Source organism: Siphateles boraxobius, unplaced genomic scaffold (genome assembly GCF_051911475.1).
Source record: "Siphateles boraxobius isolate OS27281-9 unplaced genomic scaffold, OSU_SipBor_1 20, whole genome shotgun sequence".
In the NCBI taxonomy this organism is placed as follows: Eukaryota; Metazoa; Chordata; class Actinopteri; order Cypriniformes; family Leuciscidae; genus Siphateles; species Siphateles boraxobius.
The window spans coordinates 11,280,534-11,304,195 of record NW_027508811.1 but is presented as its reverse complement, the minus strand read 5'-3'; the positions used below and the strand labels follow the sequence as shown (position 1 = coordinate 11,304,195).

At 37.4% G+C, this 23,662-nt stretch overlaps 2 protein-coding genes across 6 annotated transcripts in view; one reads left to right on the top strand and one right to left on the bottom strand.

Moving 5' to 3' along the window:
- Positions 1-4,941: 4,941 nt before the first annotated feature.
- wdfy4 (WDFY family member 4) overlaps positions 4,942-23,662 on the bottom strand; it is a 46,879-nt gene continuing 28,158 nt past the window's right edge. For 2 of the 5 annotated variants that reach the window (XM_077236741.1, XM_077236743.1), the window contains exons 44-63: positions 23,222-23,370; positions 22,518-22,638; positions 22,229-22,314; positions 22,052-22,108; positions 21,080-21,109; positions 18,049-18,091; positions 17,735-17,854; positions 17,527-17,644; positions 17,203-17,312; positions 16,187-16,340; positions 15,955-16,046; positions 14,742-14,954; positions 10,690-10,822; positions 9,255-9,412; positions 8,962-9,120; positions 8,694-8,873; positions 7,282-7,464; positions 6,723-6,819; positions 5,931-6,051; positions 4,942-5,808 (exon numbers count right to left, since the gene is read on the bottom strand). In XM_077236741.1, the coding sequence (XP_077092856.1) occupies positions 5,742-5,808; positions 5,931-6,051; positions 6,723-6,819; positions 7,282-7,464; positions 8,694-8,873; positions 8,962-9,120; positions 9,255-9,412; positions 10,690-10,822; positions 14,742-14,954; positions 15,955-16,046; positions 16,187-16,340; positions 17,203-17,312; positions 17,527-17,644; positions 17,735-17,854; positions 18,049-18,091; positions 21,080-21,109; positions 22,052-22,108; positions 22,229-22,314; positions 22,518-22,638; positions 23,222-23,370 (2,391 nt within the window). In that variant the 3' untranslated portion in view covers positions 4,942-5,741. Of the gene's footprint in view, positions 5,809-5,930; positions 6,052-6,722; positions 6,820-7,281; positions 7,465-8,693; positions 8,874-8,961; positions 9,121-9,254; positions 9,413-10,689; positions 10,823-14,741; positions 14,955-15,954; positions 16,047-16,186; positions 16,341-17,202; positions 17,313-17,526; positions 17,645-17,734; positions 17,855-18,048; positions 18,092-21,079; positions 21,110-22,051; positions 22,109-22,228; positions 22,315-22,517; positions 22,639-23,221; positions 23,371-23,662 lie in introns of those variants that run through there. The other 3 variants (XM_077236742.1, XM_077236744.1, XM_077236745.1) reach the window with 3 other exon arrangements.
- Positions 20,185-21,274, top strand: lrrc18a (leucine rich repeat containing 18a). The gene has a single exon (XM_077236746.1). The coding sequence runs from the start codon at positions 20,314-20,316 to the stop codon at positions 21,157-21,159; it is 846 nt and encodes a 281-aa protein (XP_077092861.1). The 5' UTR covers positions 20,185-20,313; the 3' UTR covers positions 21,160-21,274.

Here is a 23,662-nt window from a genome sequence, read left to right as displayed (position 1 = left end):
TTCATTCAAAGCGCGGAATCATTCATTAATACAGTTATGTGTTCCGGTGAGCTGCGCTGTGGTTCTTGGCATAGGCGTCGATTTCGGTGGGGACGGTGGGTACGCGTCCCCACCAGATTTCGTCATGAGTCATTTTGTACCCACCACTTTTTGAAACATTGAGGCGCCACGGATGTAGCTAATACATATAAATAAAACATATCCAATTAACTAGCAGATCATTCATTTAATTCCCTATTAAATAAGAGATCTAGCGCTAAAATGTGGTGTTTTTGAACTCAAGCTGAGTGCTCGTTGCCGCGGCAATCAGTGTCATGGATACAGGCTTCACTCGGATGCGCTCTTCAATCTATCGCCGTTGTGGAGACTCTCTATTCATTCCGTTGAAATCTCAAAATAAAATGCACACAAACGTGTCCCTGCTTGATATAGACTGTAACCACTGATGAACATATTCAGTTTTGATGAGAGAAGAAAAAAACTATACAAGTGCGAATTAGAACCCGTAACCTCTGACACGCTTGGCAAAAGATATACCACTAGACCATTAAAGAACTCAAACAAAATGTGCAAATCGATGCATTTATTTACGGGTTGAGCAGAGAGAGGCTGCACAGTTTGACAAGTTTCAGTGACGTGCGGTCTGGGTAGGCAAACTAGGCACTACCCTGCCAAAATTGTTTTTTTACTGTTTATTTTGTTTTATGCAATATGTGTGTTATTCCAATTGTTTAGACGTAATGATGACACATGTGGCAGTTACGCATAATCACATAAAAAACAAATGGTAGAATAAGCAGTGCTTTTACTGTCTACTAGCATTTTTCTTTTACTAGCATTTGTTTACTGTAAGTTGCGCATGCACTTCGATCCTGCATTCCTCAACATGTAGGCCTACGGCAAAAAGCACAAATCTGCTGTGCCTTTGGACGCAAATATGTTATGCCAGTAATCATCTCGTTACATATCAGACATGGACCAATTAAAATCGAGATATTACTGGACATTTGCGCAGCTAAGGTCATTACACCACAGCTAGCCTACATGCGTAATCCCGCCAAATTCAAAGTCAAAATGACAACACCGGCCGTCATCACGGAGTTAAGAAATTTTTCCAAGCTCGATTTTAATTCAAACTCTTAGCAAGAGGGAGGTACGCCAGCCTTATGCTTTCTGTACACCTAAAGACTTTGAAAAGATTTAGAAAAGACTTTATAAGATTATCAGCTCACATCTAAAGACTTGGTTTCACAGTTTTTAGTCTCAGACTAAAGACTTGCGATAATATCAAACATGTTTGATATGAAAGACTAGAGAAAGACTGGCATAAATCGGGTCACCGACTGCAGATTATCACCTCACATTTAACGATCGAGACAACGGGAGACTCCAGTAAGATTCCTAAAGACTGCCGGTCTTTAGTCTGGGACTGTGAAAATCCTTTGGTGTACACCCAGCATTATGGACTAGTGCAGCAAAAGGGCCCAAAAATTGCCCGATCGTTTCAAACAGACTGGTATGAAAGAAAAGATGTTAATCGACGTCTTCACGAGGAAAGAGCGACGGATGGATTTTATGTACAAATAATCTACCGATTGGTGAGTAAAAAACTATTTTGGACTTAATATTGAATTGATGAATGTGGTTGAATCAATGCAAGCCATTTGCCTTCATATTCAATTGAGCAGTGTGTGATTTTTACTTTTGCTGGCTGACAAACATAATTGGACGCTGTGCAATAAGGATTAAGAATGGTTGCATTCTGATGCTGGAGTGGACATTAACTACCGGTGTGTGCCTTTGCCGCGCTTGTGTGTGTGCGTGCGTGTATGTGTGTGTGTGTGTGTGTGTGTGTGGGGGGGGGGGGGGGGGGTGCGTGCGAGAGAGAGAGAGAGAGAGAGAGAGACTGTGAGAGTACACGATTTACATCCTGATTTGTACATTTCTTGATATGCCGCGCGTGTGCGTAACGTTTACTGTTATTACGTATTATTAGCCTAAACAATAAATCAGGTAATCTGGCTTTCAACTAAGTGCCTATAGCCTCTTTAAGACATCACCGCACGTCACTGACAAATTTGTACCCATGCGCAGCACTTCTGAAAATGCGTCTCTGTGCCCAGCACATTTCAAACCAAACTGACGCCCGTGGTTCTTGGGATGTTTGTTTGGAACTATTTTCGCTGCTCAAAAAGAACAAAAACAGTCAATATTGTGTTTAAAATGTAAGTGACTTGATATTAATTAATTAGTTTATTGAACTGTCATATGAAATCAGTGTCATATTTTCAATCGTGATGGTATTCAGCACTCTTGGTCACTGTGATGTTGTATCATATCATATGTTATAAATATGAAAACTCCACATTAATTTTTTAACCGCTCTGTGTTCATTAAGTTTCTTTGTGTGAACTGCGCTCATTGTTTCTATTTCTCCTCATGAGGCGCGAGCCTCAACAGCACAACCGTAGGCTATTACCAGTCAGCGGCTGTTTGCGGATTGGTTGGCAGTCCGAAAGTCGGCAGATATTTTTTTTAACGATAATAATTTAAAAATTAAAATACATTTTAAATGTACAAATATTTTAGGTAAACAACAATAGTCCAATTTTAGGAAACGTTTTTATTAAAACTTTAAAAAATAATTCTGCATCTATTTTAGGTGTGCCACTGTGGGTGGCACCGTCACACCCTGGCACACCCGTGGCTACGCCAGAACTTGAACTACTTTCGCGGAGAAACTCCAAAAGGGCAGAATCTGAACGATTTTACAACGCTCTTTTCCTCACAGTGACATATAGGCAAGATACAGTGAGTCAGTTAGGCTATATAATAATAATAAAAAATCCAATCCTCCACACAATCCATTGATTTGTCCACTGTATGGGGTATGACCCTTCACAGGCTGTATAATGACGCGTTTTAACTGTGATCAGCATCGTGTATCCTGCAAAGTTTATTTTATTTTATTTTACAATTTTTTATTTATTTTAAATGTATGTACATTTATAACACTAAATTTTGTATTATATTACATTTGCATCAAATTACACCAGTTACTGCTGTGGGGTGTTTCTAATACAGTGGCTGTGGGAGTGAGGGTAATATTTCTCTCTTCTCACTGCCTTTATCAATATCTCTATTGTATTAACTCTTTTTGAAAGTTGTGAAAACACTTGGGTTTTTTTGTTATTTGAGTAAATGGGAACACTAGGCCTATACATTATATATTTAATGTAGTCTTTCATTTTCTGCTATAGACGTTTACCCAACTATGACTTTAACTTCTGAGAACCCCGGAAATGTGAAGGTCTCAGCTTCATTTTCATTCCTGTGAAAAATTAAATATGCCGCTAAATTAGTCTGATTCTGATTGGTCAATCGCGGCATCCAAAGGTCCTGGCATTTCCGAATATCCACTGTAGGCTACTTGTCCATAGCAAACGCTAAAATCACCACTATTTTCATGTCTCTCAGTGAAGGGCTGATATATAGCTACACTTTGTGAAATATTACGTTAAGCTATTTATACAAAACATAGTATACTAGTATACAGCATCTTAAGTAGTAGGCTATCTTACTGCAGTGAATACAGTGGACATTAATATTTCTTTATTTTACGCATTTTGAGAGCAAGTATACATTACATTAAATCCAATCACAGTGGAGATATAACCTCATGAAATGGTTGATCTCAGATTCCCATCCCTGTTTCCTTTATGGCCCGACCCCCATCACTGGATTATTCATGCTGCTTAATGATGACTATTAGGAGAAGACAGCCTCCAAAGGTTGGAGGGGAGCAACAATTAGCCCTCTTCCCCAGAGAGGGAAGTGGAGCGTGGCCTGGTGGGAGTTCCCAGTAATCACAGCTCTTTCCCTTCTGTCCGCCTGCTTGAGAGATCCAGTGCCAAAGAGACCCTTAATACACAGCAAAGTTACACATCTGGACAGCGGAAGACCAGAAGATTTTTCTCCTGTTCTTTTCAACAAGTTAACTTGAATATAGTCTAATACACAGAATATAATATGATAAAGACATTTATAACATATAATTATAAAATATAAGTATATTAAAGAATTATACTTAAAGCATTTCCAGGGTCCACATTGCAATTTTGTAATAAAAGCTTGTTGTTCTGCATGCAGTGACCCATATTCTTAAACTTAATGGACATCTGTGTTGATTTTATGAATTTAACTACTCCAGTAGCCCTGCCAACTACCGAAAACATTACATCAACTGCTGGATGCTGCCAGGGGACCACATGTACAAACGGACAATTCACAGAAAAGTTGTATTCGCTAACATTTCTATATAATAAACATGCTTGCTCATTCATTAAGAATGTCAGAAAATACAGGCTATTATTAATCGTGGCTGCAAGCAAACAGAAGCGTCATTCAAGGTCATTACTAAATGATGCTATTCAAATCATAAGATTCATTAATATTCCTGGCATCTTTAGCAGATGATGTAACACATTTACACTTTATGCGTTTGAAGACATCTGAGAAATTAATCAGATTAAATATGCATTAGTGGGTTAAATAGATTTATTCTACATTGTAAACCTGATGATAAAAGGAACAATTGTTGTTGCCAAAGCAAGGCATAGTTTGGTACTGCTGGAATGAGGTTTGGCATGTTGAGCCTGTGACTGAGGGCGAGTAAAAACAGGTACAGTACAAACATGTTTTCCCAACCAAACAACAAATCATTTTACCTTCCAGTCCTTTACCACACTGCAAAAACAAAATATTCCACAGTTCAATTCTGTAAAAATCTTTAAATTGTATAAGTTTGGGTCCGTTTTTTTTTAATTTTATCAAAATTGATCAAAAGTCAAATAAATTCTGTTCTTTCACACATTCTATTAATAACAGAATTTAAAATAAAATGTATCACAATTTTGTGAAAAAAATTAAGCAGCACAACTGTTTCCAACATTGATTAGAAATGTTTATTGAACACCTAATTAGCACATTCGAACATTTTAAAAATATATAAAAATGGAAAGTGTTAGCAACTATACAGTCTATGGTTAGCAATAATAATACTTTACACGGTTAAAACAGCATATCACTGTTGTTTCTTATATGCCATAATTTTGTGGCATTTATTTCAGAATTCCCCAGATCAAGGAATGCGTGTAAATGCAGCTTTACAAATCCACACCCTCGATGACGGGAACCTGGGGCACATCGCCAGTGGAAACTCTGACTCTAATTGGCTGAAGAGGGTTGATTCAGCCCTATCAATAACTGCTGCTTTACAAAGTACACATATCCATTCAGTATGTCCACCAGTGTAATTTTAAACAAAAATCTGAAATGGCACACAAGCGAATAGCTTTGAAACTCCAGCATACCGGTGTTTATAAAATAAACATTACTTTGGATTTCTAAGTCCAGCAAGAGAAAGAGAGATACTGCGTAATAAAACCGATACACCAAATGGGCCTGATTTTTTATTTTTTTTTAGATGGCATCATCTTTCATTTCTTAAATAAGCAGTGTTGTGTTTCCGGCCCTGGCCAGCGAGCCTCACCCAGTCCAAGAAAGAATGCGTCATCCCTGTAATTCACCAGACCCAGAGTGGGTCTCCTGAAGTCAGCAGTCCGGCTGGAAGTGGTGAGAGCAAAGTGCATACATAGGCAGCTCTTAAGCTGGACTCTCCGCTGGCATTCAGCTGCAGTTACTGCCGACTTTAACGCTGACTGACGGAGGATTGATTGATCCTAGCTCTCGCAGGACCAGCTGTACACCCTGCCCCAGGCATCACCTACCAGCAGCGTGCCATGCGTTCTGAAATCACATTCAAATGATATCTTCAGAAGAACAGTGACTTTAATCCTGCACTGAATCATTTCAAAAAGGAGTGCTTTCAGACCATATTTTGGTCCGAGAGACCGGGCTTTCGTCAATACCTGGATATGCTCAGAGCCGTGATTGCAGGGTTATTTTTGCAGCGTCGCCGAGAGATGGCCTGGTTGCGGTTTAACTCTCGACAGAGCACCAGGTGTCTTTCCCACTCCCACGAGCTGCTGTCTAAGAAAAGCAAAAGCAAGAGTGAGATATGAGAGAGATTATTTATGGTCAGCATGTTGCTAAATTGAGAGAAATACATCTAATATAAAGCCTTCACTGTTACAACGAGTTCCCCCAATTTAATTTAAACGTGTTGATACTTACACGCGCTGACGCTGTGCTGTAACCAATGTGTACCAAATTGGATTTGGTTATTATTGCTTTCTAAATTGCATGCCTACATCAGCAAAATTGCTCATCAGTGTTTACAGGCTGTATGTTTAATAACTTTGCCCCATAATTCCTCGCAGCTAGCCCTAATGCGTCGCACAAAACAGTAGATCATTATGAACTTTTCTTGTGGATCGCTCAAAACCGAACCTCCGGCTGAGTGTCTGTACTATCACACTTAAGAACAAACGTAATCCGATTTTTACGGCATTTTTGAAGGATGTCTAGTATTTGGTCTGGCTATTTAATTTCAAACATTACTTGTGTATTAGAAAATAACGATTCTCGTGACGTCACAAAGTACATTGTTTTCCAATATTCTGAGCGAGCTCCTGTTATTTCTTGCTGGCCATTAAGAAAGCTTGTGGGTTATACCGCTCTTGTGGCCGGAGGCGAGAGCAAAAGCGAATATTCACGCTCTTGTTCAATTCTGCTCTTAAAGTGAAGTGTATTAGTGTTACCTGCTTCCCCAGGAGCTGACGACAAAACATGCCCTTGAGACACAGAGCACTCCTCATGTCCAGGTAATTGTACTCTAGTATATTCAGTCTTCCATATCTGGAACAGAACCACACGGTTAATGAAAAAAAAAAGGGGGAAAAAAATCGAATACAATTGAAGCTATATTCATAAATCAAATCTGCCGGCCATTGATGTCGCAGGTCCAGGCTCCAATTGATGCCTAATTTAAGAAGCATTTTGATTTAATAACTGCTCTTACCTCATCTAAACTGAGCACATGTAACTATTAATGCTTCAGTGGGACTTCTCAGCCAAGCCTGTGAGCCCCATTTCAATATCCCAGTTACCATATTTTAATATTTTTTCAGCTATATTACCTGACTATTAAGCAGAAAACGCTACAGGAAAGATTTATTGCTTAAACACAAAGGTGTAGTCTTTGGAGAAGACTTCTCATTTAAACGCTCTCATTATAAAGTTCGCTACGCCCCATCATCTTTCAGTCAGAGCCTTCGGAGGAGCATTAAAAAAAGGCCCGTTCTGAGGATCTGCCCGTACCCGGACGATGCCATCGGCGCTGCCGGTGATGATCACGTTGCGAGAGTCCCACTCGTACTTCTGTGTGAAACAGCAGCACAGAATGTTTCCTTCAGGCCAACAGGAAGGGTTTACGGATGCCAGCAGCTGCCCCTTCATGGTCCACAGGTACAAATGGGTCCCTGCACATGACACAATCTCACCCTGAGAGAGACAGAAAGGCCATTAAAGATGCACATATCAGGCAATGATCTATCTATCCATCCATCTACACTACTGTTCCAAAGTTTAGGGGTTTTTAAAATAAATTAATACTTTTATTCGCCAAGGATGTAATAAATTGATCAAAAGTGACAGTAAGGACTTTTACATTGTCGCATTTTTTTTTTAAAATAAATGCTGTTCTTTTGAACTTTCTTTTTATTAAATAATCCTCAAAAAAAGTAACATGGTTTTCACAAAAATATTAAGCAGCACAACTATTTTCAACCATAATAACAAATGTTTCTTGAGCATAAAACCAGCATATTAGAATGATTTCTGAAGGATCTTGTGACACTGAAGACTGGAGTAAAGATGCTGAAAATTCAGCTTTGCCATCACAGGAATAAATCATTTTAAAATGTATTAAAATAGAAAACCATTTTAAATTCAAATATTTCCACCATATTAGTTTTTACCTTAGTTTTGATAGAAAAACACAGCCTTGGTGAACATAAGAAAGTTCTTTCAAAAAAATATGAAAATCTTACAGACTCTAAACTATATTTTAAACTTTCAAACAATCCGACCTTCAAAGCTTGTCTTGACAAATGTTTTTTTTTAGTTAAAAATGACAGTTGCATTAATTTATTTAAATTTAAATTAATTGAAATGCTATTTACATCAAATTGCAATTCTGCATCCTGTGTGCTACAAGGAATTTTATTTAAATTTCAAAGTAATTTATTTCATTTAAGCCAAACCACTCTGATATTTACACTGGCCCAAAAACCTATTTGGACATTTTAAAATGTATGAAGAAAAAATAACACATGGTTAAATTGTCTTAAAATGTATGAAGAAATAATTACACATGGTTAAATGATCTTAAATACTTTCAATTTGCTGTTTTGAAATCATACATCAATACTTGTCTCTTGTGTTTTTAATAGCAGGTATGTTTCACACTGTGTAACGGGGTTTAAGCGTTAAAGCAGGTCTGAAGGGAAGGATGTGCCCACCCTTTCCTTCACACAGCTGGCTGAAGGGAGTTGCAGAAACCACTCTGCGGGTGGAAATGAACCGGTATAAATGTGTCATCCAGACGCAACACGAGCCAAACGGCCCTAACCAAATTAAATGTGCGGGAGTGAGATGGATGGAGAGAGATTTGGAAGGTAAAATGCAGGCTGACCTCAGGCTGACGTATGTTTTTGCTGGAGGGTACTCACGGTCAGGTCATTAATAGCCAGGGCAGACACGGCAGAGGAATGTTCTGGTAACTGTGTGATGTAGCTGAGGTCCTCCAGGTCCCACAGGATGCAGGTCTTGTCAAGCGAGCCGCTAATAATCACGCTATGCGCTTCTGATGCTACCAGACATGTCACTGTGTCTGTGTGACCGTACAAGATCTAGGATGGAAAACAACAGAACATTTATTAAAAAAAAATGCAAAAACATGCTTTGTGACACCTAAGCATGAACATGGCTCTTAATGACCTGTTTGAGTATCATGTGTTTGAGTTTGTCCTTGCTAATGGAGACGTCCCACACACACACTACAGTGCTGGTCCCGGCCGTGATGATGGTGCTGCTGTTGGGACAGGCAGCACACACAGCCTCTCCCCAGTCCGACAGGCTCTCAAACACGGCAAAGCTCTGCAGCACAGGCAATAAAGCTATCAAACCTTGTTAAATTATAAACAATAATTCAGTTACACAATAGGAAAACATTACAAGCAGGGCCGTCACTTTGGTTTATTTATGGATCTAGAGAAACTATAAAAGCAAACCTTTTCGGCTGTGTAGCTCCCAAAAGAGCAGGTCTGGTCATAAGATCCCCAGCAGAAGTATGTGTTCCAATGTGGAGGGATGAGAAGTTTGTTTTTTTCCACGACCAATACATCCTTCTCTCTACACACTATTTGACCAACAGGCCCCAGCGAGAGCTCTAAGAAGAGAAACAACAGAAAATATCAGCTTTATAGTCTTCAGTGTTACATGATCCTTCAGAAATCATTTTAATATGCTGATTTGGTGCTCAAGAAACATTTCTTATTATTGTCAATGTTGTATTCTTTAATGCACACAGTTCAAAAGAACAGCATTTATTTGGAATAAGATCTTTTGTAACATTTTTTACTGTCACTTTTGATCAAATTAATGCAGACTTGCTGAATAAAACTTAACTTCTTTAAAAAGAAAAAGACTGACGCCAAACTTTTGAAAGGGAGTGTATATATATAAAAATGTAGTTAATTATAATACATGAGTTCATTTTATTTGTGCTTTAATTTGTCACAAAACTATTGTTAAAAGTAATATGTCATGAAAACTATTTAAATAAAATCAAAACACTAAATGAAGACTAAAAATATTGGAAAACTTGCTATTACAATAAAAAAAGTTGATATTAATTAATATTAAGTGGTGTTCAGGTGGTTTTAAGACTTTTTGGAACTCTTTGTATAGATTAAATATTTACACAAATATCTTGATGTTGAAATGACCATGATTTTTTGTCAGCCACCTTTTTAGACTGTTATTGTATTGATCTATCTAGAATTTTTGAATCAGGCATTTGGGAAATTTTTATTAAATCGGAACGATGTCTCGGGTTTAAGGATAAAAGTACAAAAAAAAATGTGTGGTCAAGAGGAAGGAGTATTCTGATTTAAAATGACCTACATACTGTATCCGAGGACACAGTCAATCTCCTCGCTCACTGACAGTACAACAGAAACAGAAATCATAATGAAGCATGAGACTATTGCAAATCTGTCTCAAGATGCCCTTTAAATCTTTCCTTGTTGGATTTACTGATCAGTATGATAAAGTAACGCCTGATATGAGAACAAGATATTGAGTGAGAGACAATAGAGCGAGAGAGATGGAAACACAGTGAAAGAAAATCATCTAATTTTCTAAGAGAGATCCTTTTGGGATATTCAGATTATTAAATAAGCCTCAGTGGCTGTATCATCAAGAGCGGCCTAACAAATAGCAGGAGCTGAATGGAGCCGAGCTGAGCTATGACTGAGAAAATTAGCCTGTGAAAAGTCTAGCCAGCATCTTCTGCCTCGCGGCTCCTATTGCTCCCTGTAGACGTGGCCCCATCTTGTAAAAAATAATTGAGGAATGGAATAAAATAACAAGGTGACTATGAATGATTAAATGGGGGGTCTCGACCGCACAGCAGAGAATGTTCATTTTAAAAAGGGAATGTACCTTTTATTGCCTGGGTGGAGGTCTTGAGCTTGTCCAGTTTAAAGAAAAAGGGGGTTATCTGACTGGATACCGATGGCTCTTTCGCAGCAGAACCCTTGTAAGATGTGCGGCTAGGGTGTGGTTTTGTGAAGAGCTGCAAGCATAAAACTTCTTTCAGTATGGAATTTAACAAGCAGTACCAGAATAAATCATCTCATTTAAGAAAAAAGCGTTTAACTCTATGGTTGTGTTCTGGTCATTTTGACCAGGATTTTCTTTTCCTCAAAAATGCTAGTTAATGTCTTTTTTTGACTAAAAATCGGTAGGTTTTAGTTCAAGGCAGTGTATATTAATCAACCCCTGACACTGTTACACTTGTGGTGTCTTTTTCAAACTGATTGACCGTAGGTCTCATTGATCTGAGGCCTGCGATTAATTAGTTCCAACAATAAATACAAAACCTGTTCTAATTAAAAGAAAACAAGTTAGAAGATTTAAAAAGACTGAATCCTATATTTGATGGTAATATATCATGAGTGATTTAAAAGCAATTAAGTTTTTAAGAGAGTTTTTAAAAGCCTCAGGAATCTTTTGCAGGTGTTTAGAGTTAATTAGTTGATTCAGATGATTAGGTTAATAGATCGTTTAGAGACCCTTTTCATGATATGCCAATTTTTTGAGATAGGAATTTTGGGTTTTCATGAGCTGTATGCCAAAATCATCAGTATTAAAACAATAAAAGACCTGAAATATTTCAGTTGGTGTGCAATGAATCTGAAATATATGAAAGTTTAATTTTTATCATTACATTGTGGAAAATAATGAACTTTATCACAATATGCTAATTTTTTGAGAAGGACCTGTATTAGGCATGCATGATATTTTGGAACTATATTGGTTATTGGCCTTTATTAGAGATTTTCTTTTATCTGTCGATATTAGATATTTAATTGTGCATTTCACATATTTTAGATTACCTTTGGTGTCATCTAATGCTCACTTTGTTATACATTTATTACTATTTTTAAAAATTAACACTGTTAAAGGGGTGGTTTACTGCTTTTTTTCTTTGCATGATTGTGTTTATGGGGTGCAATATAACATGTCTAAGTGTGTGTTTTTTTTTAAAAAGCTTTATTTTTCATAAATTTCACCTTTATTGTAAGCCGCTTTCTCCTCTGTCAGTTGAACGACCGGTTGACTTCCTGATTCTATGAAACCACTCCCTCAGAAACAGGCAATGGGCTCAGATTGGTTAGTTGGGCCGGTGTGTTGTAATTGGCTAAACTGCGTAGTGCACGTAGTCCGGAAACTTCACGCCCATTACCTTTACAGGCGAAAGCTGCATGTGCTCCGGTCAAATGTAAATAGTGTCAATAGCCTACTGCCGTATCAGTTTGAGCCAGAATCAGACCCAGAAAGAGGCAATGAAGAGAGTCAAGCAGAACCTCCCCACGGCTCTTACAAAACGTTTCTGAATGGTCGATTTTATTATTATTATTCTATTATATTCTTTTCTATACTACTATTATTATATAAGAATTTCAATACGCTGTTACTTGAAAATGCTACTGCTGCTTATAGCTTTTGAGATATGGTTTTCACCTGATTAAACATTTAATATAACTGAATAAATGACAGAGTAATACCGTTTTTTAAAGTTATTGTTTTATCGATATAATGAACAACCGTTTATCTATTCACAAAACTTAGTTTACTCAGTGTATCGTTTTCTTTAGGTGTACACGTTTGTTTTACACACACAAAATAGCATCGAACTAACTGGCTACTATAAACAAACAGCGTTGGCATTGGTTTACGTTCTTGATCAAATCGAAAAATTATGTCAAAGTATACATGGAAAATACATTTACAAAATTAGTAAATAAAATTACAAATTCAGGTCCAAAATGTTTGTACACGTAACTAAGCAGCTACTAAAGTCAGCGCTAGCATTCGTTTACGTCCTTGATAAAACTAAAACATTACGTCTGAAATTATACATGCAAATACATTTAAAATTATTAGGTCTTACTTACAGGTTGTGGCCCAACAACTACTGCCTCTGGTTTTAAAGTTGGAACTGCTTCATGTTTTAGTAACAGTTGAATCCGGCATTGAATTTGTGGAGATTCTGGAAGTTGTCTTCCGTAAAATGCGCAGCACAGAGAGCTAAATTACGATTGTAATTTTCAGGAACATAATCAAACATAAATTGTAGCCATTGACAAACTACAGCGTCTGTAGGAAGCCCGAACACAGAAGACCTGACAGCTGGGTGAAAATAACACACTTTCGACGGCATGGTCACGCCCCCTTTTTTGCATATTCCGGAGGGAGGGTTGATTATGGGTTAGTTACGTATAAAACCCGGGAGGTATCGTTGTAGTCCCATTCGAGTCGTTTTTGTAGGCATTAAACTTCCTGATTTTTAAAAGACGATATCTCTGCTTACGTTGAACTTTCGGTGCAGCAACTTTGCAGATACTGTTCATGCACCAACAGCAACATTACACACCATTTAAAATGTAAAAAGTGAAATCGCAATCAACCACCCCTTTAAATGTGATATTTAGCACATCTCAAAAATATATATATATCATACTGTACATTATAATCAGGGCTTGACATTAACTTTTTTTGTTTTTCCAAAGTAACTAGCGCACTCAGCATTGTCACTGGCCACAATTTTGACATCACTACCATGGGGAAAAACTGCCATAAAGATATTTTCAATATTTACGTTTACACATGTGTTTTCTTTCTTTTTTCTTTTTTTTCTTTCTTTTTTTTACATTTTATTTATAGCAGTTTTTTATAAAACACAAAACATATCCAAGTCTCACAAAATGTTTACAAAAAAAATGTTATACATAAAATAAAATTAAAGAAACACCCCCATCCCCCGCACCAGAAAGAGAGAAGGAAATTACACTTTAAATCACTTAATCAAACTTTAGAAAAATAAAAATAAATAATAATACTTTGACAACGGAGTGAAGAAATAAAAGAGATAAGTCATCCATATTACATATATGCCCAAACATATTTCACCTCTTAGAAAGATACTTAAGGAAGGGGCCCCAGACTTTATCACATTTTTTAGAGGCATCAGCTTTAGAAAACCGAATCCTTTCGAGCTTGAGGGCAGCAACCATTTCAGCCAGCCATTTATGAAAGCTGGGTGGTACAATGGACTTCCAGTCCATCAAGATCACCCTTTTGGCCACCACCATACCAAACATAAGAGACAGTTGTGTTTTCTTTCTTAACTGTTTACGTTCACTTAATACATAACTGAGTTTACGTGAATATTCGCCAAGACCGGTATTTTGATGTTATTTTGTGTGTATTTGTCTGTTTACGTGCAATAAAAGTGAAAAATAACTAAATCTAGTACTGAGAGGTGGCTTTATGTGCACACACTTTGGGTGCGAGCATAAAATCTGCGGGAGTGAGTTAAATCCCATGCTGAAACTCAAGCCCTGTAACAACAATATTCATACAAAGTAAATGAAACGATTGTGTGAGGGGAGGCAGGTGCGTCAACTCGCTGTAGGAAAGACAAGAGAGCGCGAAAGCGCAGCTAGTATCGTGCATCTATTCTGCAGAAAATGAGTATTGAAGGCATTTCAGATATTTTAGTACCGATATGTATCGAAAAATCTATACTATAGCACTACATTGCCCTTATTTCAGATGCCTTTTTAAAAGACTACAATTGAAAAATGTATGTATTACACGCCACTGCGTAAAGCCACCCGCATTTGACAGGTCGGCGAGTGTTAATGTTAAGTGTTAGTGTTTAATGTTAAATGTTAGTGCTTAAATTCACTTATACCACTTAAATAAAAAATCTTTTTTTTAAATTTATTTAGTCAAAACTGAATTTTAAGATGTACCGGTTATCAGCCATAACATGAAATAATTATGGGCTTTTCAGTATTGGCCAGAAATATGATATCGATGCATCTCTAATATATATTGCTGTGAAAAGTGCTTCAAAATTACATTCTGTATTTACAACCACAAAAAAAAAAAAATGAGAGGAATAGATCATCCAACTGGTGTACCTGTTTTGGCATTTGGCCAAAGTTGTTGATATACCCAAGGACAGTACTTTTCACGACAGGATCCTTCATGCTCGCTCTATCATGTTTGTCAGTGTAGAAGTACGGGTGAAAGGTGTTGAGGGCCTCTACTGCAGGCGAACCCTGCTGTCTGTAGCCGAAGATCAGATCAATCCAAAGATGCAGGCGTGCACTCACGTAATCGCTCTCAAGAGCCTGCAGAGAGTGCAAACTCAGTCAGTCAGCAGATCTGGATGGGTCTAAAACACTATCAGTGATGCCGTAACCTTTATTTCTGTAGCAGTGGAAAAACTTACACATTTCAGGTCAAAGAGATTGCACAATAATGCATTTTAAAAGGATATTATTCCATCCGGGCGACTGATTACGGTTCGAACAATCTGATATAAAAATTATATTCCAAAAGTTTGTATTGCTATTCCATGATAATACTTATATTTTGAAAAATATTGGAAAAATAACTTATTTTAGAATTGGTTAAAGAGCCTAAACATAACAAACATATACACAAAAGCCAAAAAAAAAAGAAAAAACACTTAAAATAACAAGTATAATCAAAGCAGCTCTAAGTCACAAGCACTAAATTGTGGAAGATCCCTATATTGCCCTTCATTTGCATATGAAGGAAGGCGAGCGGACAGAATAGCTCATTTTATACTATCTGGAAATGATACAAATATTGCTCTGTAGATTGGGAACTGATAAAGCCTGGCCCTTATATGCCTGCAGGCATAACGTAGTGAGAAAGAAAGCATTCATTCCAATAACCAGCAGGCTTGTGTAATGGAGTTATAGGAGAGTGCAGATATTGTACTTGCGCTGAATTGGGCCTGTTATCTTCTAATTACAATGGCGTTAAACAGAGTAATGGGGCTTCCTTGATGAACTCAACAAGTGCTTATTATCTCAGGAAAGGCAAAAAATAAAGCAGCAACAAAAATTATTTAACTATTGCCAAGTTTAGCTGGATTATGAATGGTGCAGTGACACTGATACTGTTTAACCCGATGCTTGTTTTCATGAAACTTGTTATGTGCTCTGATTGCACTGGCCTTCGTTGTCTTATGTCTAGTCTAACAGAGAGTAGAGAGTAAGTATTGCAGCCTTTAAACTAGAAATAGATATTCTGATGTTTGTGGTCCACAAAAAAGGCCTATTTTAAGTTAGATGGACAGCCTTGGCCAGAGAAACTGACCTCTCTGTTTACTCTGATGAACTCCTGTGGGTCTCCTTTGGCCCATGGTGGCAAAACCACATCATCTAATGACGTCCCATCCTGCATGCAACCTATATTATCAATAAACACATTTACAGACTTATGAAACAGGTCATTTACAAATAAAATATCAAAAAAGCTTCTTTGACTCAAATCATATATATATATAATGCATTTCCATTCAATGGTTAAGCTAATACTGATATATTACCGAAGTCAAATTGGTTTGAGTTGACAAGAAAGTCTGGAAGGTAGAAAAATTCTGGAATTAGCTCCCTAACATCACTCATATTGTCCTTAGATGCAGATTCCCACTCGTTGTGAATGCTGTGGAACATCCGCTCTGGGACGTCAAACGCTCCACCCTGCAAAAAATAAAAATAAAACAAAATTTGAAACTCTAGAAAGGGAGCACTTTTCTAATGTTATTTGAAACCAAAGAGGCACAATGAAAAGGATTCAGAGCAAGGACAATTATAAAGTATAAAAAAAAGACACGTCGTCATACGTGTTTGTTTAATGCATAAGACTGGGAGTTTCACTGCCAGCTAGCCGAGAACACTAAAACGACCCCATGTGTGTATATGAATCACAGTCAAGGAACAACTGCTTAGATTCGAGACATTTTCAAGCAATTGATTCAGGCTTTTTATTTTTCAAGGGAGTTTATATGTCCTGATGAAAACCCCTGGAGAAGTTATGTAATTTGCAGGAAAAGCAAATGCCCTCATTGAATGAAAGTAATATACTGTTAGTGGCACAAATCTGATTATGAATATTACTGTACGGAGGAAAGCTGCTCAAGTGTTATCCTAATGTTTGCATTACGTTACACTGGCTATCAAATATGCATGCCATTTTATTTTAATCAATTGGTTCCATGTGAATAAATGAGATATTCTTTAAAAATCTAAATGCGGTTTTGCAAGCAAGTGATGCAAAAGAATTTATTTGCATACATATTAAAATCATACCCTAATTCAGTTTTGGAAAGAAAAAGCGCACCCAAGCCCAAACAAGGCCAAAAACAATCAAGCTTGTTTCATCAAGTAACTTCAATTTAGAAAAATTGAATTTTATAGGAAAAGTTCTGTCATGCAGACATGTTTTGTGCTTCATTTGATAAAGAAGAGGCCAACACATATTTTTAATTTCAGTTTCTGTAGCACTGTGTGCCCTGTAACAACAGTAGCGGTGTTTGAGTCTGGTCACAGGTGAGATGTTTACCTGCAGCTGGATGAAGGTCTGGGAGAAAGGCTCCATCCTCACCAGGTAAGAGGCCACTATGATGGCTGAGGAATAGTGTGTGCAGTAATGACACTGAGCCGACAGATCACCTGCGGGGGAGGGGGGGGGAATGGGGCGGGGGGAATGGGGCGGGGGGGAGGTTGGGGATGTGTGGAAGAAAACAAACAAAAAACACTTATGGGCTTCTATATCTGCAGGTGAAGCCAACAAATTTCATCAAGTTAAGCTACTGTATGAGTGAAAGGTCTCAGTTACAGAATAGTAGCATTAAAACAGGTGCATGTGAAAAAAAATATTCTTTACCATCATTATTTTCCACTTCAAGGAATCTCTGAAAGAACTTTGCTTTTCTCTTCTCAGTTTGAGCTCCCATTGGTTTGGACAGATCTCTGAATGTAGCAGGACAGGACAGATCCAGAGACTAATCATCAAACAAACAAGAATTTTCAGCATCAAAAAAAGTCCTTGAAATTTCTCAAAAGTTTCAAGTTTGGATGCATGTTAATTTTACCACTGATTCATAATCAGCAATGATCCACGGAAAAACAGGATATTGCATCAAGTCGTTGTATGTCCGTCCAGCAAGCGTGTTTAGATGCATAAGGTATTCAAAGTTGCTTATTTCTCCCCTCTATGAAAAAAAAAGATAAATGGTGTCAAAAAGAGAAGAAAGTACAACAAAAAAAGTATTCATTTTGGATTAAATGTAAAATTACATTTGCAGAGAGCTTATGTTTCTATTACTGCATTCAATCAATTTGCAGGATGCAGGATGTTTATCACAAATGATGGTTAATAATGGTAAAATTAACTGAAGGCTCCAACCTGCCATTTAATTAGGGCCGTCTTCTCAACCGCTGCCGTCCTTCTGTATGAACACAGCAAAGAAGTGTTCAAAGACAAATATATTATTCAAATATTTTATTTTGAAGAATTTGACATCTATATTTAAAAATATATATTTTATTTGACCTATTGCGATTCAGAACTAGTCATCTGAACCAAGTCTACTATAGTTGCACAGCAACAAGTTAAGGAATAAAAAGAGCTTATGGTTTTAAACCAAGGAGGTACATCTCTCACCAGACACAGGGCAATAGAAACATGTACATTCTTGTGGAAATAAGGGTTTTGATTTTTTTCTGTCAGGTCCGTCCCTCCTTTAAAGGAGTAAATAGTGCCATCTATAGGTTTTTGAAAATGACTGTAACACATTATTAAAATATTTTTCCTTGATAGTTTGGCTGCCCCTTCACACATACAGTATTACTGAATTACAAGATTACGCGTTATTAAGTGTGGCTCTTACAACAAGCAACCCAAACATGCAATATCAAAGCTGATTTGTCATGCATGCATGCTGATGATCAGATTTACACCACAACTATTGAAACCCTTTCACCATTTATTCCCATATGTAAAGAAAGAAAGAAAGAAAGAAAAAGAGAGAAAGAGAAGAAAATACCAAGTTCAATTGTGGTTAATGGGTGAAACTATTAACGTCCCGGACTTCAAAGAACATTCTGGAAATGTAATCTGAGGGACTGTACACACACACACACACAAATGGTACAACACTTCTTTCTCGCCTTCCTTTTGTGTGCGCTCCGGTCACAGGACAATAAAACTCTTGGCACCCCCACGCAAGTGTTGCTTGGTAACAAAAGTTAAACAGGACAAAGCTTCTTTTTGGACTACAGTCTGAAGATCCTCCCTTGATTCTCAAGCAATCCGGTTGTGGACCTCATTGAAAAACTGTGAGTAAGAAAAACGTATTTAAGTCTTCCTTCACACCAGAAAGGGGATGAAATGAATCCTGGGTAAAAATAGCTGGTTTTACACCCTTTGGCGTAACCCTTTTACCTTTAATCCTTTTAGCCTTTCCGAAATTCTTGTGAAGCTTAAATGAAAAAACGTGTTATGGTTAAGGATAAACCTATAAAAATATGCTTACAAAATGTGCCTACGGACTGAACCTACTGTAGGTACAACTAGTGGCACAACTGGCAAAGTTAGACACTGAATCTTAAATCTATCACAGTGTTTATATATTTTTTCTATTACAAAAAAAAAGTCATTTCATATTAGTAATTTGAATCATATTTTAAAACAAAAATAAAAATGAGAAAGTGTCTGACTGTACTCTTATCTGTTTTAGTGAAGCAAGTATGTTATATCATTAGTACAACATTCAAAACAATTAATTTTTTATTAATGTTCATTTTGAATACTCTAAAAGACTAAACAATTGTTAGAGACGTTTTCAAAAACATATTCATCAATTTGAAAGTATATTTTGGTTACAAATGATGTCTGGTCTTAAATCATGTAGTCGTGGCATCTATTATAATCCATATGTCACGAAAACAGCAGCACCGTCCAATTTTCTCTCTGTTTGGAGGGATCAGAATCAGCGAATCACAAACAACATGAAGACGGATCACGCCGATGGTCAGCTCTGTGTAATTGCACCTCTCGGATGCAATGGATTCAAAAACAAAAGGTCTAATAGAAACAGGATGAACCGTATTAGCCCATCTACCAATGTGATTAATGAGTCGCCAAAGGGCTTACAATGCAGACACTCCTCCTTTTTAATGGGAAGATATGAAGGGAGCGAGTTTAAATCTCTTACCAGTGTCATTTATCAAAGTACTGATTTGACTATATTCACACAGTCACACGGACTGCTAGCGCCGCCCTGGATCAATCAGATGGAACACAAACAGCTTTTTCCAGAATATCTTTTGGGCGCTTGCCGTACCCACTGTTATCTGGTATTAGCCTTAATTAGAGAATGACATTATCCTAAATTTTCCCTTTAGGGTGAGTTGGGTGAGTGAATCGGGGTTGTAAACATTACACCCCTCTCATTCCCCAAATGGCCCGACACCTCCTCGCCCCCCGATACTGCCTGTGGGCATACATGATACCTCTTTCCCTATGCAAACAACTAAACTGTCCCGTCATTAAGTCATACATGTTTAAAGCTACGAGGTCCTGAGATAATAATTACATGACTTGAGTTAAGACTTAATCAAATTGAGGCTTCAAAAGCGTTTAACCATTAATCTGTGTTTGTACAGCTCCATGGCTAAAGGGAAGAGAGCAAGTGGAGCCAAAGGTACGAAGATAACATTGAAAATGGCCAAAAATGCTCTCAGAGTAACTCCAGATGGCAAACTACGACTTGATCTGAGCAACATAGGCATCACCACATTTCCCAAATGCCTTCTAAAGCTAAGAAACATAGAAGAACTTGACCTGAGCCGGAACCAATTGAAAGCAATCCCAGAATTCATTAGCCAGCTGACTAGACTGCGTTGGTTAGACCTTCACAGCAACCAAATCGAACAACTGCCTGATAGCATCGGACTCCTGGGATCTCTAGTCCACCTCAACCTCTGTAACAACAACCTGGACTCTGCTGGCTTGTCGCCTCAGATAGGAAATCTGAGAAACCTCCAGGTTCTGAACTTGGGAATGAATCGTCTGAACGCACTACCGCCCACCTTGGCTGCCCTGACAAACCTGACAGAGCTGGGACTTTTTGATAACTTGCTAACACAGGTACCTGAATGCATTCACGTGCTGCCCAACCTGACAAAGTTAAACACCAAACGCAATCCTGTGGCCTACACACAGCAAGACGGCAAAGACTCTGAGTCTGTAAAGATGACGGGAAGTCTGTATTTGTTGAGAGAAGGAGATTTGTGCAATCCTTGTCAAGAGAGGAGCAGAAGGAAAAAGCTGCTTGACAGGTCGCAAAGGAAGATTAATTTTTCAGGGCTGATCTCGCCAAACTCGTTAGCTCGAGGTATTCAAGAAAATTGGCGGCAAAAGACTACTACCTCACCTCCAAGTTTTCACAGAGAACATGACAGACCTGCCGGAGACACCAATAGATTGTTTTTTATTAACAATCTTAATACATAATGGCTGTTTTAACATTTGAATCTACTCCTGAAATGTTACTAAATAAACTGCAGGTTTTGCAAGGGGGTCTACCGATTATTGTTTGATCTCAAACTTATTTGTGTGGGGAAAAAAAATTAAAATGTGTCAAACTAAACTACGACAAATTTAAGTTTATTATATAACAAGTTTAGAAGGTTCAGCAACAGTAGCTGTTTCATTGTGCCTCCTAAATTAAATAGAATTCAAATGTAATGTACCAATGTATGAATCTGTACATTATTCATGATTAATTAAATATGTAAATCCATTAATTGTCACAAGTAAAAATGTTTTTATAGGCCAGGTTTAAAAATGCAACACTTTTTCACCATATGCTCCATCTCTCTATCCACCAAGGGGTCCTTTGATCTGTAATCTGTACAGTCTCGGTAAAAAATGAGAAACGGTACTTATATTAAGTCCATTCCCTCTTCATCGTGTCAAAAAATCAGTGGAACTAAACATAATAAAACTAAATTGAGCAGAAATTGAAATGGTGAGTTAAGGAATGGTAATTTGAAACAAAACAACATCTGAAATAACAAATAGGTAGAAAACTTAAGGCTCCCTAGCAGACAATTAAAAACTATAAAACCGTGACTATTGGCAGCTTATGACTTCGAAAAGTTACTGAGGCTGTTTTAATTGGCAGAAAGTGCTGAAGATGCAGTAATTGTAGTTTCCGTGTAATGCCCGGATATTGTTGAGGGGATTGAGAGTCTTCCTGTCAATATTTAACCACAGACATATGAGAATGTCTTTTCTGGAAACTTTGAAACCACAAAACTCTGTTTCAATATAAAAGCATCACAGTCTCTCCAACTGAAGAGGCTGCTGTCTGCAAGAACTGGTAGATGCTTTTGACACTCACCTCACATTAAGTACAGTCTCTCCCCTTCCCTTTAATGAGGAGACCACAGAGCATAGCCTGGAAAGCAGGACAAAGAGAAAGAGAGAGAGAAAAAAAAAATCAAGATAAATCAATTTAGTCTGTCACCTCACACACAGTTCTTTACCTGCCTAAAACACAAGCACTATATCGCTTTACCTCTTATATGCACTGATATGGTCATTGTTGAAGAATACCAGGAACACCGAAGTTCCGTTCTTTAAGAATATTTCCAGAGCGTTGTCCTAAACATCGAGAAATAAAACCAAAAAACATTTACAAACTACAAAAATTAAACATAATGGCTAATAACTGCACTGGACAACACAGGCATGCATGCTAAGACCAACTACTGTATGTATGAAATTCTGTAACAAAGGTACAGGATTTGGGCTATAAAATAAATATATTTAACAACAGAAATAACTATGGACGCTGTGAATCTCACCTCAAGCAGAAAGCGCATGAAATTGGCCTCTTTGATGTCATCATATAACCAGCGTTTGCAGCTCTGGCTCACTGAGTTTTTCTCTTTATTCATCATGTTGCTAATATATGAGTCTCTCACACTATAATAAGCACAGAAAATGTAAGATACTGTTGTATCTATAAACAAAACATAAATAAAGCTGCTCTATCTCAGTCAAATTAATGTTAACCTTCTCATTTATCATACTTTAATAATAAAGATAAAGATGTTTTAATTTTTTTTAAATTAATACTTTTACTCGGCAAGTATGCATTTAATAGATAATAAGTGACATTTAAGACGTTTATGATGTTGCAAAAGATTTATATATTAAAAAAAATGGTGTTCTTTTAAACTTTACACTCAAAGATTACTGATTTTTTTTTATTCTGATTCCCACAAAAGTATTAAGCAGCACAACCTTTTTTAAAATAGATCAGCATAAATCAATCAGCATATTAAAATGATTAAGAAAGATCATGTGACACAGAAGACTGGAGAAATGGCTGCTGAATATTCAGCTTTGCCAACACATAAATAAACTTGATTATAGAATAGAAAAGGGTTGTTCGATTATTTTACAATATTACCGTTTTTACTACTTACTGACCCCAAACTTTTGAATGGTAGTGTGTATGTATGTATGTATGTATGTAAATGCTGAAAGAAAACAGTTGCTTTACTTGGTCTGATGATGGATTCTACAGCACACATCTCCCGTGGAGGTCAACGTGAAGCCCTCACATATGTAGAGGTCAGCTTTACCAAACAACAGCACTCCTTCAGTCACCACGTGACCACTGACGACCACCACGCAGTGTTTGGCTTTGACCTGAAGTATGGACACATTACAGCAGACAGCATGTGTATCAAGTAGCTTAAACAGGAATCCGTCTTGTGCATTGAACTGTCTAAAATAAAGCTGTAATTTGTTTTACATGCTGCCAAAATCAATGGATGAGTAAACACAATGTCAGTCCAAGTTTTCAACAGTTGTAAGAAGTGTCACTGCAGCCTGACGTTTGAATTGTGCCCTGGGGCTAAGGTGTCAAAGAAGCGCCACCCTGGCCTTGATTGATCACTGTTACCACTTCATTATCTAAACAACATGGTGAAAAGACAAA